The sequence below is a fragment of the Mustelus asterias genome, chromosome 8 (assembly GCF_964213995.1).
Source record: "Mustelus asterias chromosome 8, sMusAst1.hap1.1, whole genome shotgun sequence".
NCBI classification, from domain to species: Eukaryota; Metazoa; Chordata; class Chondrichthyes; order Carcharhiniformes; family Triakidae; genus Mustelus; species Mustelus asterias.
The window spans coordinates 117,141,237-117,160,776 of NC_135808.1; the positions used below are offsets into that span (position 1 = coordinate 117,141,237).

General features: G+C 42.2%; 1 protein-coding gene across 1 annotated transcript in view; it reads left to right on the forward strand.

The window, feature by feature from the left end:
• The first annotated feature begins 7,750 nt into the window (after positions 1-7,750).
• Positions 7,751-19,540, forward strand: part of LOC144497479 (dihydropyrimidine dehydrogenase [NADP(+)]-like) — a 760,900-nt gene continuing 749,110 nt past the window's right edge. The window contains exon 1 of the mRNA XM_078218814.1: positions 7,751-7,908. Within this exon, the coding sequence (XP_078074940.1) occupies positions 7,870-7,908 (39 nt within the window). The 5' untranslated portion in view covers positions 7,751-7,869. The remainder of the gene's footprint in view (positions 7,909-19,540) is intronic.

The following is a 19,540-nucleotide window of genomic DNA, read 5'->3' on the forward strand; positions in this document are numbered from 1 at the left end:
CAAGGGGGCATAACTATAGGGTTCATGGTGGGAGATATAGAAAGGATATCAGAGGTAGGTTCTTTACGCAGAGAGTGGGTGGGGTGTGGAATGGACTGCCTGCAGTGATAGTGGAGTCAGATACCTTAGGAACATTTAAGCGGTTATTGGATAGGCACATGGAGCACACCAGGATGATAGGGAGTGGGATAGCTTGATCTTGGTTTCAGATAAAGCTCGGCAAAACATCATGGGCCGAAGGGCCTGTTCTGTGCTGTACTGTTCTATGTTCTGTGTTCTATGTTCTATCAAACTCTGGAGATTTATCCACCTTCAATCCCATCAATTTTCCGAAAACCATTTCTCTTAATACTGATTTCCTACAGTTCCTCACTAAAACTTGTTTCTCTCAGAACTTCTGATGCATTATTCTTGTCTTCCTTCGTGATGACAAAAGCAAAATATGAATTTAGTTCCTCAGCCATTTCTTTGTTCCCGGTTATGAATTCTCCTGTTTCTGCCTGTAAGGGGCCTACATTCGTTTTTGTCAATATTTTGCTCTTTACATACCTGTAGTAACTTTTACAGTCAGTTTTTATGTTCCCTGCCATTTTACTTACATACTCTATTTTCCCTTTATTCCTCAATCTCTTGGTCCTCCTTTGCTGAATTTTAAACTGCTCCCAATCTTCAGGTCTATTTTTCTTGATAATTTGTGGGCTTCTTCTTTGAACCTAACACTATCCCTAATTTCCCTTATAATCCATGGGTTGGCCACAGTTCCCTTACTACTCTTGTGCCAAACAGGAATAAACAACTTCTGGAGTTCACCTATTAATTTTTAAAATGCTGCCATTGTGTTCCACTGTCCTTCCTTTCAGTAGTGTTTCCCAGTCCATCATAGACAATTCATGTCTCATACCATCATAGTTATCTTGATTCGGATTCAGGACCCTGGTCTCAGAACAACTGCATCACTATCCACCTTGAATTCTATCATATTATGGTCACTCATCCCCAAATGTTCTCTCACAACAAATCCTTTCTCATTGCACCATACCCAGTCCAGGATGGCCTGTTCCCTTGTTGCTTCCTCAACATATTGGTCCAGAAAAGCATCCCGTATACACTCCAGAAATTCCTTCTTTATTGTACTGTGACTAATTTGACTCTCCCAATTTATATGTAGAATAAAGTCAGAGATATTCCTTTAACGCATGCATCTCTGATTTCCTGTCTAATGTTATTCCCAACATTGCCACTACAGTTTGGTGGTTTGTAAACCACCCCCACAAATGTTTTTTTGCCCTTTGGGGTATCTTAACTCGATACATACAGATTCCACATCATCTATGCTAATATCTTTCCTCAATATCGTATCAATAGCTTCTTTAATCAACAATGAAACTCCATCATCTTTTTCTTTCTGTCTGTTCTTCCTAAATGTTGAATAGCCCTCAATGTTTAGTTTTCATCCTTGGTCACCTTGGAGCCATGTCTACATAATGCCAACTATATCATAGCCTTTTACATTTATCTGAGCAATTAATTCATCCATTTTGTTTCAAATGCAAATATATTGTATGCTATATTGGTCTCAATAAACACACATTCCCAATAAGCTCACAGGCTGACTGTGGTTAGAAACACCCCACTCTGAAACCAAGTAAGTATCTGTGGATTTCTCCTCAAATCCCCCAAATGGTTCATGCACTGTGAATTGACTTTTCTTACGAGACTACTCCGGCTTCCACATGAGTGATTCCAAATTCTACTCTCAGGAAGACATGCTTTAGAATCTTCTTTCAAACAATGCTTTCTCTCAACTATTTCCAACAAAGATTTGCTTTCAGGTTTTACAATTCTCCTTTCATTGTTCCTTTATCCAGCTACCAATTATTTCACAATTGTTTCACAGGCTGTGTAGCAAGATCTCAAAAACCTTAGAATTACTTCACATATCTTTGGTTTCTCACTAGTCAACTCTTTCTCAGCTTCTCAGCTCTGCCTGTGAACTCAATGAACAGGATCCTGTTATAGTTCCATATGTTCCTTTAACTGCAGACTTACTGGAAACATCCTTTCATTTTCTAGTTTCCTTAGCTAACTGTTATTTAGATTCCTGGAACTTGCTTCCTTGCTCCTTACTCCATTGTATGGCTTTTCTTCTAGCAAAGCTGTGAGAGGAGATCCCCCTCTTGCAGTGAAGCTCCTTCTACTTCTGGCAGAACTGAGAGAGCTGTTCTGTCTCTAGCTTTCTAGTTCCCTCCGCTTTGAATTCAGCTAAAACTGAACTGAAAAAGCCTTCCTACACTAAAGGTTGTTAAGCTGATTTTCACAGTAACTTCATTGCAGTGTTAATGTAAGCCTACTTGTGACTCTAATAAATAAACTTTAAAAAAAAACATTGGAAAGCTTTGGAAATACTCAGTGGGTCAGAAAATAAGGCAAGTTGGGGTTACTATTTCTGCCCTATAACCCACTGTCAGACCAGCACACTTACCTTCTCTCTCCACATTTGCCGCTTGACCTGCTGAAAGTTTCCAGAATTTTCCATTTTCATTTTAGATTTCTCGCATCTGTACTATTTTGTTTTTGTTTCTCTCTCATCAACTAGCACTCCCCTTGTGTGCTTTACCAGGTAATCTTCTTGTGACCCTGTTAAACAAATAGTAAATTTAAAAATGCCTCTTTTTTGTGATATTTCTGTTATATTAAGTTCTCATTCTTTGTCCGGTGCTCTTGTTTACTTTTCACGCCATAACCTCTCTCAGCACAATAGAGACAGTTTGAATTGAAACCAAAAACCCTCATACATGCAAACACCTTTGTTTAACATGAATCTAACTATAGGTTTACCCATCTTTACACAGAAACACTAAATTAAACTCACTTAAATCTTTGCCTTATTTCTAATATCCAACAATACAAACATAGATCACTTGAAACTACCTGTTTTCTGACAACTGTGAAGATCAATAACCTCGACACAGATCCTTGTGGGATCCTACTAGTAATAGGGCAGAACTAATCTAATTCCTTATCCAACCCAAAATAATGCGAGTAATACCAATAGACTCAATTTTGTTAAATAACCAATTCTGTGGTCCCTTTTCAAAAGACTTTTGCAAATTTAGGTACCAACTGGTCTAGACCATAAGGCCATAAAAATTAGGAACAGGAGTAGGCCGTTTGCCCCTCAAGCCTGCTCCACCTTTCAGTAGGATCATGGCTGAGCTAACATTCCCCATGTTCACTTTTCTGCCCTTTTCCTGTAATCCTTGATTCCCTTACTGATCAAAATTCTATCCATCTCAGCCTTAAATATACACATGGGCTCTGCTCCCACAGCTCCATGTCGCAAAGAGTCCCAAAGACTCACAACTGAAGAAGAAATTCCTCCTCATCTCAGTCTCAAATTGGTGCCCCTCTATTTTGAGGCTATGTCCTCCGGTCCTAGACTCTCCCATGTCTATATACATTCACCAGTCCAGCAATTCCACCAAAACATACACCCAAGTTAGTGGGACATGATCATCTTTTCCAAAAGACGTTTGAGAAGTTCTAACAAAATCCTTCTCTATCTGGGTTGTCATGCAAAATAATTCTAATGATTCCTTCCAGCAATTTGCATCTAATCAAAGTCAAACTAAGAGGCTTGTAATTTTCTGGCTGTGATTTATTTCCCATTTCAAATATTGGCATTGCACAGGGCTTTTATCCAGTCCATGGGAACAACGTCAGATCCCAGAAAACAGCAAGTTGTTAAAATATAGCAGGGGGCTTGCTAAACACAACTGTCATTTCCTTGAGCATCCTTGGGTGAATGCAGAAGCGATATTTAACACTGAAGGTGAGGGAGATCAGCATTGAACGCTCAATACTTCATAATTTTGCAATCTAAAGAAGAGTGGAAGTATAACAACCTGAGGAAGATCAGAAGATTGCAGTGCCTAGGAAGAGGAGGAGGTTGAAATAGAGTGAGCTGATTTTCACAGTAACTTCATTGCAGTGTTAATGTAAGCCTCCTTGTGACACTAATAAATAAACTTTAAAAAAAACATTGGAAAGCTTTGGAAATACTCAGTGGGTCAGAAAATAAGGCAAGTTAGGGCTACTATTTCTGCCCTATAACCCACTGTCAGACCAGCACACTTACCTTCTCTCTCCACATTTGCCGCTTGACCTGCTGAAAGTTTCCAGAAATTTCCATTTTCATTTTAGATTTTTCGCATCTGTACTATTTTGTTTTTGTTTCTCTCTCATCAACTAGCACTCCCCTTGTGTGCTTTACCAGGTAATCTTCTTGTGACCCTGTTAAACAAATAGTAAGTTTAAAAATGCCTCTTTTTTGTGATATTTCTGTTATATTAAGTTCTCCGAATTCTATGTCCATGCTTCAATTTGATGACTTGATATGAAACAACTTGTCATGGTCATAAACCTACGAATGTTTTGAGCAACTTTTGCTGGCAGGTTTCCGTTAATTACTGCAGATGTGTTGTGATAGTCGTAACCTTCAAACCCCACCCGAGATTGGCTCCTGCTCTGCCCAAGACTGCAAAAAACTACAAAGGGTCGTGAATGTAGACCAGTCAATCAGGCAAACCAGCCTCCCATCCATTGACTCTGTCTACGCTTCCCGCTGCCTCGGAAAAGCAGCCAGCATAATTAAGGACCCCACGCACCCCGAACATACTCTCTTCCACCTTCTTCCGTCCAGGAAAAAGATACGAAAGTCTGAGATCACGTACCAACTGACTCAAGAACAGCTTCTTCCCTGCTGCCATCAGACTTTTGAAGAGATCTATCTTGCACTAAGTTGATCTTTTTCTACATCCTAGCTACGACTGTAACACTACATTCCGCACTCTCTCCTTTCCTCTCTATGAATGATATGCTTTGTCTGTATAGCGCAGAAGAAACAATACTTTTCACTGTATGCTACCACATGTGACAATCATACATTAAATCAAAAACGTTATAACATATGCTGCTGATTAAATAGTTCTTGTCTATACTCTGGAATTTCTCTATTTCTTTCAAAGGTCTGGCTGGAATGGGAACTTGTGCTGACTACATGAGATTGAGATTGCCTTGGGTTGCTTTCCAGCCCTGTTTTGGATACTAGGTCTCCCAGCTGAAGTTTTTACTACCACACAGCGATTGTATTTCTTAGCTCTTTTCCATCTGGTGACTTCATTTTCACCCTAAACATTTTTGAAAATCTACTTTCATGTTTGAGGAATTTTTTGAAACCAGCGGACAAAGTTGATGGTTGCATTTTTCAATCCCTATAAATCATATTCCTTTTCACAACCAGTAAGGTGGTGGCCAAGTGGTATTGTCACTGGATTAGCAATCCACAGAACTAAGGTAATGTTCTGGGGACTCTGGGGTTCGAATCATACCATAGTTGATAAAATTCTAGCAAAGTAGATGGTTGTAAAAACCTGTCTTGTTCATGAATGCCCTTTAGGGAAGGAAATCTGCCATCCTTGTCTGGTGTATATGTGACTGCACATCAATGTGGTTGACTCTTTTACTGCACTCAGTTCAATGGCAATTACCAGCCACAGTAAGAAGTTTAGCAACACCAGGTTAAAGTCCAACAGGTTTATTTGGTAGCAAAAGCCACAAGCTTTCGGAGCCTTAAGCTCCTTCTTCAGGTGAGTAGGAATTCTGTTCACAAACAGGGCATATAAAGACACAAACTCAATTTACAGAATAATGGTTGGAATGTGAATACTTACAGCTAATCAAGTCTTAAAGGTACAAACAATGTGAGTGGAGAGAGCATTAAGACAGGTTAAAGAGATGTGTATTGTCTCCAGACAGGACAGCCAGTGAAATTCTGCAAGTCCAGGCAAGCTGAGGGATTACAGATAGTGTGACATGAACCCAATATCCCGGTTGAGGAAGCACTTCAGCGGTCATGGGCATTCGGCCTCTGATATTCGGGTATGCGTTCTCCAAGGCGGCCTTCACGACACACAACGGCGCAGAGTCGCTGAGCAGAAACTGATAGCCAAGTTCCGCACACATGAGGACGGCCTCAACCGGGATATTGGGTTCATGTCACACTATCTGTAATTCCCACAGCTTGCCTGGACTTGCAGAATTTCACTGGCTGTCCTGTCTGGAGACAATACACAACTCTTTAACCTACCTTAATGCTCTGTCCACTCACATTGTTTGTACCTTTAAGACTTGATTAGTTGTAAGTATTCACATTCCAACCATTATTCTGTAAATTGAGTTTGTGTCTTTATATGCCCTGTTTATGAACAGAATTCCCACTCACCTGAAGAAGGAGCTTAAGGCTCCGAAAGCTTGTGGCTTTTGCTACCAAATAAACCTGTTGGACTTTAACCTGGTGTTGTTAAACTTCTTACTGTGTTTACCCCAGTTCAACGCCGGCATCTCCACATCATAATTACCAGCCAGCCAATGATACTCACATTCAATGAATAGAAAATAAGAGAGGATAGAGGGAAAAGAACAAAGAACAATACAGCACAAGAAACAGGCCCTTCAGCCCTCCAAGCCTGTGCTGCTCATTGGTCCAACTAGACCATTCGTTTGTATCCCTCCATTCCCAGACTGCTCATGTGAAAAATAAAGGGAGTGGACTAATTAACTCTGAGGGTACGTTCACTCAACATGGAAGGAAATTAATTGTGTCTTGATCAATTATAGAATCATAGAATCCCTACAGTGCAGTGACAACAATCCCACCCAGGCCCCAACCCCACGTATTTGTCCTGCTAATCCCCTTAGACACTAAGAGGCAATTTTAGCATGGCCAATCAACCTAACCTGCACATCTTTGGACTGTGGGAGGAAACTAGAGTAAACCCACACAGACATGGGGAGAACGTGCAAACTCTACACAGACAGTGACCCAAGGCCAGAATTGAACCCAGGTCCCTGGCGCTGTGAGGCTGCAGAGCTAACCACTGTGCCACCGTGCTCGCAACAGATAAAGGAAACATGCCAATGACTATTGGCATAATGGCCAGATCTAGATCCAGCTAGGTGAGTGTGAATCTGTACATCATAGAAAGGAATCATAGAAATCCTACAGTGCAGAAGGAGGCCATTTGGCCCATCAAATCTGCATCAACAACAATCCCACCCAGGTCCCATCCCTTTATCCCCACATATCTACCTCGCTAATCCCTCTGACCTACACATCCCAGGACAATAAGGGGCAATTTAGCATGGCCAGAGCACATAGCTCGCACACCTTTGGAGCATGGGAGGAAACCAGAGCACCCGGAGGAAACCCACGCAGACACGGGGAGAATGTGCAAACTCCACACAGACAGTGACCCAAGCTTGGAATTGAACCCAGGTCTCTGGAGCTGTGAGGCAGCAGTGCTAACCACTGTGCCATCATGCCACCCTTATATGCTGTGTAATAACGATGCACTCAACGGTATTACATCTTTAATGTCAACTGCAAAACGAGATGAATCTGAATAAAACACGTTCAAAGACCTGTTAAGCTTAATGCTGTTATTTGAGCCAACATCTAAAATAGCTGATATTTCCCATGCCCATGGCCTTACTGTGATAAATAAACATACAATGCATCTCTTTTGTTGTGTTTTTAAAAAAAACTATAAAGTACAACCTTCCCCCTTGCTCTGACAAAACAAGATTTATCTGATGTTGTTCAGAGCGCCGATTGTTGTAAGTTTGCAGTGGAGTGTCCTTTAGTTACACTGATGTCATTTATTGGATCAGTCCCAATTTTAAGGATCACGAGTTAGTGATTGCTCTCGCGAGTTAAAGTCTGCCTTAGTGTACCACGAGAGAAAGAAGAAAGTAAAAGTTTGTTCTTGTTTTCGATCCTGGTTCAGTTTCGTTTCACGGTCCGCTACAATGTCCCGAATGCTCAGCTTTGATCTGCCAGATATTGAGGTAAGAATACTCGATAGTTCATCGAGGTTTGCGCTGAGATCTCAGATTTGATTTATTGCTGTCTTTTTGGTTTTTTTTTCAATGGAGCAGTGTCCATTCTTGTTACCGAAAGTTTAGGTGCATGGTTCAAATCGATGTTTGGGTCGGACAGAATAATGATATCAGGTCAGATTTATCCTGTTGACTTCTTGTATCACTCCCCTTTCTGTGCTGAACTTTGGTTATTTTTGGCTGTTACCTCTGGAGGCTCCAGAGGATTTATACTTAGTCCTGCCCCATTTCTCGCTGCCCCTCGGTAACATCTTCCTAAAAGTTGTTTTTCTTAGTCTATGCTGAGGACACCCAGCTCCACCTCCCCTGGCACTTTTCTCCACCAATCCTGTTTAACCTACTCGCCTGGCATCCACTTCTGGATGAGCTGCAGTTTTCTCCAGTTGAATATCGGGAATACCAAATATTTATAGTTTCTCCCCACGCCGCCCTCCAAGCTTTCTTCCTTCACCGCTGATTCCAATCCTTTCTCTGGCCACTGACTTGGGTTAAAACGCACTGATTAAATGTTTCCGATTGCAGTGTCCTAGCTGACTGAGTTGGAAAATTGAGCAGGGAGGCAGTGGTATTGTCACTGGACTAATAACCCAGAGACCAGGACAATGCTTTGGGGACCTAGATTCAAATCCCACTGCAGGTGACGAAATTTGAATTCAATTAAAAGTCTAATGATAACCATTGTTGACTGTTGTAAAAACCCATTTAGTTCCCTAATGTCCTTTTTTAGGGAAGGAAACCTGCCACCTTTACCTGGTGTGCCCTATATGTGATTCCAGATTCAAAGGAATGTGGTTAACTGCCCCCCTCAAGGATGTGTAATAAATCCTGGCCCAGCCAGTGATGCCCACATCCCATGAACAAATAACAAAACAAAATCCTCTCTACGAAGGAGTAGATAATTCTGTCCAAAAGAGAAAATGCTGGAAAATCTCAGCAGGTCTGGCAGCTTCTGTAAAGAGAGGAAAGAGGTGACCCTTTGTCAAAGCTGAAAGGCATAGAAAGTGGGAGATATTTATATTGCAGAGTTAGGTTCATGGGGATGAGAAAAATATCAGCCATGATTGAATAGTGGAGCAGACTCGATGGGCCGAGTGGCCTAATTCTTCCTTCTCTTGGAGCAATAAATGCCAGGTAAGGACAGCAGATATTCTTCCTAAAAGACTGCAGTGAACCAGATGTATTTTTTAAACAGCAGCCAACAATGGTTTCATGTTCACCACGAGACTCCAGGTTTGTTTCCTTCTTGAATTCAAATTTCACCATCTGCCACACACAGATTTGAACCCGGGTCCTCAAAACATTACATTGTCACTGGACGAGTAATCTTGAGACCCAATGTCATCACACCATCACCTCCCCCTTTTGTAGGCTACAGCTCAAGAACAAACAAAAAAAAATCTGTATTTTACAGGTGATGTTAAAATTCGAGTTTGAGCTCTTAATTTGCATTCATCTCGACCACAGCTGAGCAATAAAAGAAGAAATGTGAACAAGTATCTTGGAGCTGTTGTTGGGTGGAGTCATGTTTCATGTTGACTGGATCGCTCTTCAAAATGTGCGAATAATTATTTGTTCCATGAATTCTGCACCTGAATACCTTAGAAATGAATCAATATACAACCAGCTGATGGTTCAATAATTTCCTTTATTGGAGAGGGCATGGGCATCATTAAACAGCAGAAATTCTAAGAAATATCTAGGATCTAGTTTATCACCAATGTTTGGTTCATTGCGTGGTCCCAATATCTGTGATTAATTGGTGATGACCAGAACATTTCAAACCACATGTTCATCTCTCTGAATTGCTTTTGACAATCCACTGCCCTCCACATAAGCCTGTGGAGTATTGTTTGGTATTAATCAGTTGAAGGGCTAGAAATTCCCTTGTGTGGCACCACTTGTAGCAACCCATGTGCTCACTGTTCTATTAGGGTAAGCTGGTGCATCCTCAGTATGCGCTAGTTGGGTCTGAAATGCTATCTGGATAGAGCTCCACCAGCTGATGTGATGTTGGGATCTCAGTTAGGGCACTGAATGTTCCGGCATGATTTGCGTTACTTGCGCAACATCAAAACCAGTGTAATGCTGGTAGCAAGGCTCAGCAGCCATGTTATACAAAGAGCTAAGCACCTTCGTTGCAAGTATGTTAAATATTTGGAACTCATTCTATTAAAGTGTCTTTCTAGGAGTATACTGGAGTGCTTTTGGAAGTCTTTTGGGAAATTCTTGGACTTGTCAGAGAGTGGCAACACAGGGAGTGGTGCTGCATCTTTACAAAACTAACCAGTAACTCAGTGTCAGTAAAACAAGGGAGCTTTCTCAGAAGGCTAAGGAAATTCGGCATGTCTCACCAATTTTTACAGATGAATCCAATCTAGGTGTATCACAGCTTGGTATGGCTTCTGCTGTGACCAAGACTGCAAGAAACTACAAAGAGTTGTGAATATAGCCCAGTCCATCACTCAAAGCAGCCTCCCGTCCACTAACTCTGTCTATACATTCTGCTGCCTAGGAAAGCAATCGGGGACCCCACGCACCCCGGATATACACTCTTTTTCATCAGGGAAAAATATACAAAAGACTGAAAACACGTACCAACAGACTCCAGAACAGCTTCTTCCCTGCTGACATCAGACTTTTGAACAGTCCTATCCTATATTTTGCTGATCTCTCTGTTCACCCTCCCTGTAGTTGCAACACTATATTCTGCTCCCTATTCTTTTCCTTTACCCCTATGTCCTCTATGAACTGTGTGTTTTGCCTGTATAGCGCACAAGAAACAATACTTTTCAATGTATCCTAGTACATGTGACAATCAAATCAAGTTATAAGTTACCTGTCCACACATGGGCTGCAACAGGTACGGGAACAGCACTGGCAGGGTATCTGGGTCTACAGGATGATAGGGTGCTGGAGCAAAGGCCATGGAAGCTCTGTGCGATTACCTCTGCCAAGTTAGATCTGGACTCCTCCATGCTTCGTGTTCTCTGAGAAGGGGTATAAGGCAACAAAAATGTTCTCTGTGACATCAGATGCCATAAGTCCCATCAAAGCTGGCCCTATGATCGATAGCGCCATCTTCTCTGCTCCCTTCCATTATGTGCTGCCTTGTCCTTCAATAGAGATGCTGAATATCAGTGATTGTGTTTGGGTGATGTGCTTGCCATAGCTGAATAGATGGAGGCAGGTGAGAGTCTGGCACCATTGGAAGTTTTATCAGGGTGGGGTGATTTATGAGTGTTGCTGGGGTGAGTGATTGGGGTCTTTGAGTACATTGAACATTAGTATGGCAGCAGGTAAGGGACGTCACATGAAGGTGCATTCACTGATGAACTCATTTGACTTGTGGCACAGCGATCAGGTCCTAGGGTCCAGATTTAAGGAATTGGCCTCCTTTGGCCATCTGATTTTTCTGCCCTCACTAGGTGGTCCTTGAAGTCCTCTGTGGACCCATGACATCACTCTTCCTGCTCACCTGCATCATACCCAATGGATCCCTCCATCTATTCTGGTGTTCACTATGCAGTAAGCTACATTGCAATAATGTGTTTGTGCAGCTTCTCATCAAGATACAGCCTGTCTTTAAGAATAGCCAGATGGCTGTGCCACACGGTCTTCAAGCAATGCTATTGAGTCCTCCTGCTGCACACAAGAGGCCTCAGGCAACAGTGCTTGGCCCAAAGCCACAATCATTCTGGTGAAGTGGGTACATGACATTGATTCCTGGGCTCCACAATTTCTAACCTAATATCTTTTTCATGGACATATTCAGCACTTTAATTCTTTAATGAATGGCACACTGGTGGTAATCCTCACAATTGAGTCTGTTCACAGCGCATGCGGGTGCTGTTTTTCTTCATTGTGTAATGAACATTGATAAGTTTATCAATGATTGAACTTAAAGGCTTAAGTCATTGCTTCAATTCTGTCAAACTCTGGGGCCACTCATCTTATGGAGATTTGCATGTAAACAGGTTGTTTTGAAATGTCTGTTTAAACTAGTTTCATTTTATCGGAACAGAATAATGACATGGGGAATGTGGTCACTGGGTATGACCTAGATTTTCTTGCCCTTTCCAAAGTTAAACTTTTTTTTTGCAAACTTAAACTGTAACTAGTATTAATAGGAATTGTCCTAACCCTGGCCAAATCAAGTGTCCTATCTACCTATCTATTATAACCAATCAGTGAAAAGATGAGTCTGTCCAGTGTCTGTTGTTGTCCTTTGAACTAAACCTGCAAGTTACTGGCGTACTTCATGATGCAATGCAAAATACATTTCTTATTTAAACAATAAATGTATCCATTCTATTCCATTTTGTACTTCAATGATTGCCAAAATTCCTTGGTACACCTTTAAATTTGTGTATTGTTCATAGCTTTAACACACTATAAATGGATTAGACTAAATGCACTTCGCAAGAATATATTTATGGAGACATTTATTATGCACTGACAAATATCCACGTTCACTTAGGAGGTCAAAGAACAGTGTGGGAAGTCAAAGTACAATAAGCATCAAGCATATCGGGTTAAGTGTAATATAACCAGATAGAATTTAACAACTTTCTACTCTGCCCTTTGATTTTTTTTTTCACCTCTGATTACAATAAACTTCTCATCCTACTTAATGTACCAGCTTTGTATTTAAAGGGAGGTCAAGAACTCAGCTTGATTGACCCAGTGAAGCCTCTAATAGCCTTCCTCGTGTAAGCAACATATTTAAAACTCTTTTTTAAAAAAGATTATTTTGGGCCCACCAATCAAATTATTCTCCATATTGATTAATCCGGGAACATGCTTTTACCAGTGCACCAGATCTGGGAACCATAAATGATTACCTGGTGGCTTCAAGTGAGAATATGGGCAGAATTTGCACTCTGTGGGTATTAATGGTATTTTCCTTCTGTTTGATGGTGTATATCTAGTCCTGGACATCCCTGTACTTTATCAACTGCAGAATAGCTGTTTCTAGCTATTGGTGTAGCTCAGTGATGGGCAATCTAGGCTAGTGAGTGGGCCGCATGAGTGACCCTCCTTCATCTCAGTGGGTCACAAGATTGAAATCAGGCTTGTTCACTTACCATGACCCCATGAATAAGATTAAGCATTTAATATATGCTGAGTATTTCATAACCAGTTATAGAAAATGCTTAATCATTTATATATTAATAGAACTATTATCAACTTCAAATAGTAAAAACAAAATAAATACTTACACTTTGGACGCAGAGGGAGCACATTGCTCTCTGTCAATGCTCTGAGCAATCAGCATGCAACTCGCTTTACCCGTGCTTATAACTTGCAGTCATACCAGTAGGACAAAAATTACATAAGCTGCAGGTTGCCCACCACTGGGGTAGCTGATGCTGATCTGATGTCCAAATCAATTTCCAGTTTCTAAAGCCATACTTGACAGCTTTTTTAACAGTGAATCCAACCTATTGGGGGCAATTTCCCCCAACCCGCTGCGCTAAAAAAGTTAATACAGTAGGCCGGGAGATTCCAGCAGCACCTGATCCGCACTGGCCACCTAGCCCCGATAGTGCCTCCCAGCTCTCTGACAAAGGGTCATCTAGACTCAACATTGGCTCTGTTCTCTCTCCTCAGATGCTGTCAGACCTGCTGAGATTTTCCAGCACTTTCTGTTTTTGTTACAAAATTTTAAGTATTTGACATTTCCTATAACTGTCCAAGCATGCATAAGGTAGACACAGATGGGATTTGTTTTGTCAAAACTAGTGGAGACTTTGCCACTGTAACTTATTCCCAGCCCAATACAATTTGTCATATTTTTACTGCATTACAAAGTCAAAGTCTGCAATTGTCAAGTGGGAACAAATAGCTAATAAAAATTCAATTTGGGAGGGATCTCATGATGTAACTGCTGGAATGGCTGCATTTTCGCAAGCTCTGGCACTATTCCTCTTTTCATCCTATTTATCGTGATGCATGACACATAATTATCTAATTCTGGAGTGTGTCCTCTGTGCTATGTCCCTAGAAGATCCTGGTTAAGTTTGGGTGATGGGGAGCTGAGGAAAATCCTCATTTGATCAAGGCAGTCAGAACCAGCCTGGATCGGGCCTTGTTCCGAGCTGCGGTTTAGCTGGTGAGCGGACTTGCGCTCTGGTGATGTTATCGACATCGAGATGATGGCTGTCAAAGTTGTGGATGACGATCTCGGTTCCCTGGCACAAAATATTGGTGCTCACGTTGACAAACGACAAGATATCCGAAAGAAAATGGATGAAGTGGAGTAAAGAATCCTGTCATAGAACATAGAACATAGAACATTACAGCGCAGAACAGGCCCTTCGGCCCACGATGTTGCACCGACCAGTAAAAAAAAAACTGTGACCCTCCAACCTAAACCAATTTCTTTTCGTCCATGAACCTATCTACGGATCTCTTAAACGCCCCCAAACTAGGCGCATTTACTACTGATGCTGGCAGGGCATTCCAATCCCTCACCACCCTCTGGGTAAAGAACCTACCCCTGACATCGGTTCTATAACTACCCCCCCTCAATTTAAAGCCATGCCCCCTCGTGCTGGATTTCTCCATCAGAGGAAAAAGGCTATCACCATCCACCCTATCTAAACCTCTAATCATCTTATATGTTTCAATAAGATCCCCTCTTAGCCGCCGCCTTTCCAGCGAAAACAATCCCAAATCCCTCAGCCTCTCCTCATAGGATCTCCCCTCCATACCAGGCAACATCCTGGTAAACCTCCTCTGCACCCTCTCCAAAGCCTCCACATCCTTCCTGTAATGTGGGGACCAGAACTGCACACAGTACTCCAAGTGCGGCCGCACCAGAGTTGTGTACAGTTGCAACATAACGCTACGACTCCTAAATTCAATCCCCCTACCAATAAACGCCAAGACACCATATGCCTTCTTAACAACCTTATCTACTTGATTCCCAACTTTCAGGGATCTATGCACACATACACCTAGATCCCTCTGCTCCTCCACACTATTCAAAGTCCTCCCGTTAGCCCTATACTCAACACATCTGTTATTCCTACCAAAGTGAATTACCTCACACTTCTCCGCATTAAACTCCATCCGCCACCTCTCGGCCCAACTTTGCAACCTGTCTAAGTCTTCCTGCAAACTACGACACCCTTCCTCACTGTCTACCACACCACCGACTTTGGTGTCATCAGCAAATTTGCTAATCCACCCAACTATACCCTCATCCAGATCATTAATAAATATTACAAACAGCAGTGGCCCCAAAACAGATCCCTGAGGTACACCACTTGTAACCGCACTCCATGATGAATATTTACTATCAACCACCACCCTCTGTTTCCTATCCGCTAGCCAATTCCTGATCCAATTTCCTAGATCACCCCCAATCCCATACATCTGCATTTTCTGCAGAAGCCTACCATGGTGAACCTTATCAAACGCCTTACTAAAATCCATATATACCACGTCCACTGCCTTGCCCCCATCCACCTCCTTGGTCACTTTCTCAAAAAACTCAATAAGGTTAGTAAGGCACGACCTACCTGCCACAAAACCATGCTGACTATCACCTATCAATTCATTACTCTCCAAATAACTATAAATCCTATCCCTTATAATTTTTTCCAACATCTTGCCGACAACAGAAGTGAGACTCACCGGTCTATAATTCCCGGGGAAGTCTCTGTTCCCCTTCTTAAACAATGGGACAACATTCGCTAACCTCCAATCTTCTGGTACTATACCAGAGGCCAACGACGACCTGAAGATCAGAGCCAGAGGCTCTGCAATCACTTCTCTTGCCTCCCAGAGAATCCTTGGATAAATCCCATCCGGACCAGGGGATTTATCTATTTTCAGACCCTCCAGAATATCCTGCACATCCTCCTTATCAACTGTAATACTGTCTATTCTACTCCCTTGCAACCCAGTGTCCTCCTCAGCTATATTCATGTCCCCTTGCGTGAACACCGAAGAGAAATATTGGTTCAATGCTTCACCAATCTCCTCCGGTTCCACACATAACTTCCCTCTGCCATCTATAACTGGCCCTAAACTTGCCCTAACCAACCTTCTGTTCTTGACATACCTATAGAACGCCTTAGGATTCTCTTTAACCCTATCCGCCAAAGTCTTCTCATGTCCCCTTTTAGCCCTTCTAAGCTCGCTCTTCAACTCCCTCTTAGCCAATCTAAAGCTTTCTAGTGCACTACCCGAGTGCTCACGTCTCATCCGAACATAAGCCTCCTTTTTCTTTTTAACCAACAAAGAAACTTTTTTGGTGCACCACGGTTCCCTAGCCCTACCAATTCCTCCTTGCCTGACAGGGACATACCTATCACAGACTCGCAGTAGCTGCTCCTTGAAAAAACTCCACATGTCGGACGTTCCCAGTCCCTGTAATCTCCTAGTCCAACCTATGTTTCCTAATTCAGTAGTTTCTTCAGTGGAGACTCACCTTTTAGTCTTTGGCAATCCTGCTGCATCTGGTTAATTCAGGAAGATGGAGTCAGAGAAGAAGTGTCCATATGCTTGATCTCCTGAGGGGAGCTGAGGAAAAATTCCTGGCTGAATTTGAGAATTGGCTGCCATGCTTCTGTAAACTTGATTTGAAGGCTGGGCATTAAGTTCAAAGAGGTACACTGTATCCGGTCTCGATTTGTTTCAGTTATATACCCTGATCACTAATCTTATGTTGCCTTGACCTCCGTGTTTATTGCAGGGTTTTGGAGGCAGTCAGATGGGATGGGACCTCGCCTCCTGCCAGGGCTTAGGTTTCTCTCTCTGCCAGGGCTACTGAGCAACAATACAATGGAGGTATGGAGACCTCAGTGAAGCTATGGATCGATTCTTGATGTTGCTCAACAATCCTGTCAAGACTTTTGACCTTTTTCAAGCTCTGTGGATGGTTATGTCATCCTGCAGTTCATCATTAATACTGAAATGCTCCTTTTGTGATTTATAATCCTGATTTTTGTGATGTTTGCTGGAATTTTACCACCCTGCCTGCCATGGGAATCGGAGCGGATGAGGGGTGGAGCATGGGAAGGTCTGTTGACCTCAGGCGGGATTTTATGGTTTTGGGACAAGCAAGGCCATAAAATCCCACTAGTCGTCTTTTATCCTGATGAGGGTGTGTGTTATATGAACACTGAAGCCTATGTTGCCTGCTGTTCTTTGAAAACCAGGGATATCCATTTATTTATGGAATTCATTCACCAGTATGATCTGGTGATTTTAATGAGGGAGACCTTCGTTTAAGATGTGTAAGTGGGCCTGCCCACCCTGCTTCCGGCCCTAGAGTCTGGTGTTTATTTGTAATAGAGATATTTCCTTTTCTTGTGGACAGATAATGGTCTCCATTGTTCTATTGGGGAGTGTGCTGGGTTGATTGTATGGCACCAAGGTTGTGCAATATTTATCCTTTTATTTGTATTGTAATCCTGGCATTTGTAAAGGAGTTTATATAATATAACATCCTTTTTACTTATTGATATGAGTAGCACCAGAGCAGGCTGGTGGGCAAGCTGTTTGGTATCAAAGTGGTGGGTATGACTTTAAGTCCTCATAGTGGGTGAGGAAAATCCCCTTAAGAATTAATGGTGTCACTTTTTTTTTCTTGGCTGGGTAGGTTAAGGCGGTAGTTACTTTGATTATCCATTCCCAGATCCTGTGGAGAATATATTAGATGAGGGAGTGGATTATCCTTCCCCGAGATGTCTCCTTTTTAAGGACTTCTGGACAACACTCTCCTTCTTGAAGTTTAAGTGGGAAGGGAGGGGGAGAGAGAGAGAGAGAGAGGGTGCAGTATCTTGTTGTCTGCAGGTCCTGATTGTGAGCCCAGATACTAGGGCTCCACGTTACCTGAGGTTATGTAGTGTGACATGCAGGATATCAGGAACTATGTCTTGCATCTCTCGTCCTGGTATTTCTCTCTTTCCAAGATTTCCTTTTCACTATCTGGGTAAGTGGGGTGCTGATATAGCCTCTACTTGTTACATTTAGTCTTATAGGGGTTCCCCTCATCTTGTCGGGAGGAGGAATATTGTATCTCCTCTATCCCGTTTGTGCGTGTCTTGACAATTCTCCTTCTTCCAGCTGGTGGGGACTCCTTGGTGGAGAAATGGGTTACATATTCTGCTGATGGTGGAGCTTGAGCGACAGCTCCAGCGTGGCTGGAGACGAGTGAGGCTGGTTTTGAGAATCCTTGGCTGATTGACTCTTTTACCTGTGTCGATATCCCTGCCTTTCGTTGGCTGTGTAGGCAAGGGAAGCAATTATTTTGAACTTGTATTTGGAAGGTGTGGCAATTATACTCCTAGTGGAAGGTATCCTGTTATATGTGGGGTCCAAGGGTGAGTTTAGATACTTGGGCTTTGTTTAATCTGCACTCTTCCTGTGCGGCTGTTTAGCTCTGTTCCTGTTATCCTGTGTGAGAGTGGACACTGTCACACTATATCTTGGGTTTAGAGTTGTATCCTGATGTTCCCTCCTTCTGAGGGACCCTTTCATGTTTGGAGGTTTTGGGGTGCTGTTTTAGGCTCCAATTTTATTTGACCCCACAGGGGCTCCATTATTCTGTGTAGCTCAGTCTTTGTGAAAAAGTTTTTAAAAATTTTATTTATTGGGGTCACAAATAGGCTTAGATTAACACTGCAATGAAGTTACTCTGAAAATCCCCTAGTTGCCAGACTTTGGCGCCTGCTCGGGTACACTTGGGGAGAATTTAGCATGGCCAATATGCCTAACCAGCACGTCTTTCAGACTGTGGGAAGAAATCAGAGCACCCGGCGGAAACCCTCTCAGACACGGAGAACGTGCAGGCAGTGACCCAAGCCGGGAATCGAACTGGAGTCTCTGGCACTGTGAGGCAGCAATGCTAACCACCGTGCCACCCCTGTTATCCTGTGGGTGAGGATGTGCACCTATGTGTCAGGTGCACATAGCTTTATCCTGTTATCCTTTCCCTATCTGTGCAAAGGAAGGTGCTGATTACAATAATGTACCATTTGTAATATTTGCTGGTCTTTTCTGTATGTATATTTGGAATGATTCTGTGCTGTATTGGATTTTGGGAGTTTGTTGTGTTGTTTGGTTAAAATGGAAACTCTTCAATAAAAAATGTTTTTTTTTAAAGAAATCAGCTTGATTACCAGTTAATTTTATTTTCAGTGCAGGAGATGTTGAGAGTCTCATCTGCTTCATCACCTTAACTGTTCAGGACTCTTGTGACATTATTGAAGTGCAAAGAATTTTGTCAGTATCCCTTCAATGAATTCCGATTATATAAATCGCAACATGTCGCTTATTCAGAATCGTATAATATTACAGCACTGAAGGAGGGCACTTGATCTGTGCTGACTCTTCGAAAAAGATGTCCAGTTAGATTCCATGTAAGCTTTTTTTTTGTCAAATGATCCCGAAAATCATTTAGCTTCAAATACATGTCGAATTGTCTTTTGAAAGGTACTGCAGCATCTGACTCTGGGAGCGTGCTGTGTAGTGCATTTTAAAATATGAAAACCCTCTTTTTAAAAAAAAAACTTCTTCTCTTCATTCACTCTCTCGTTCTTTCATTATTGCAAATTTATGGCCTCCG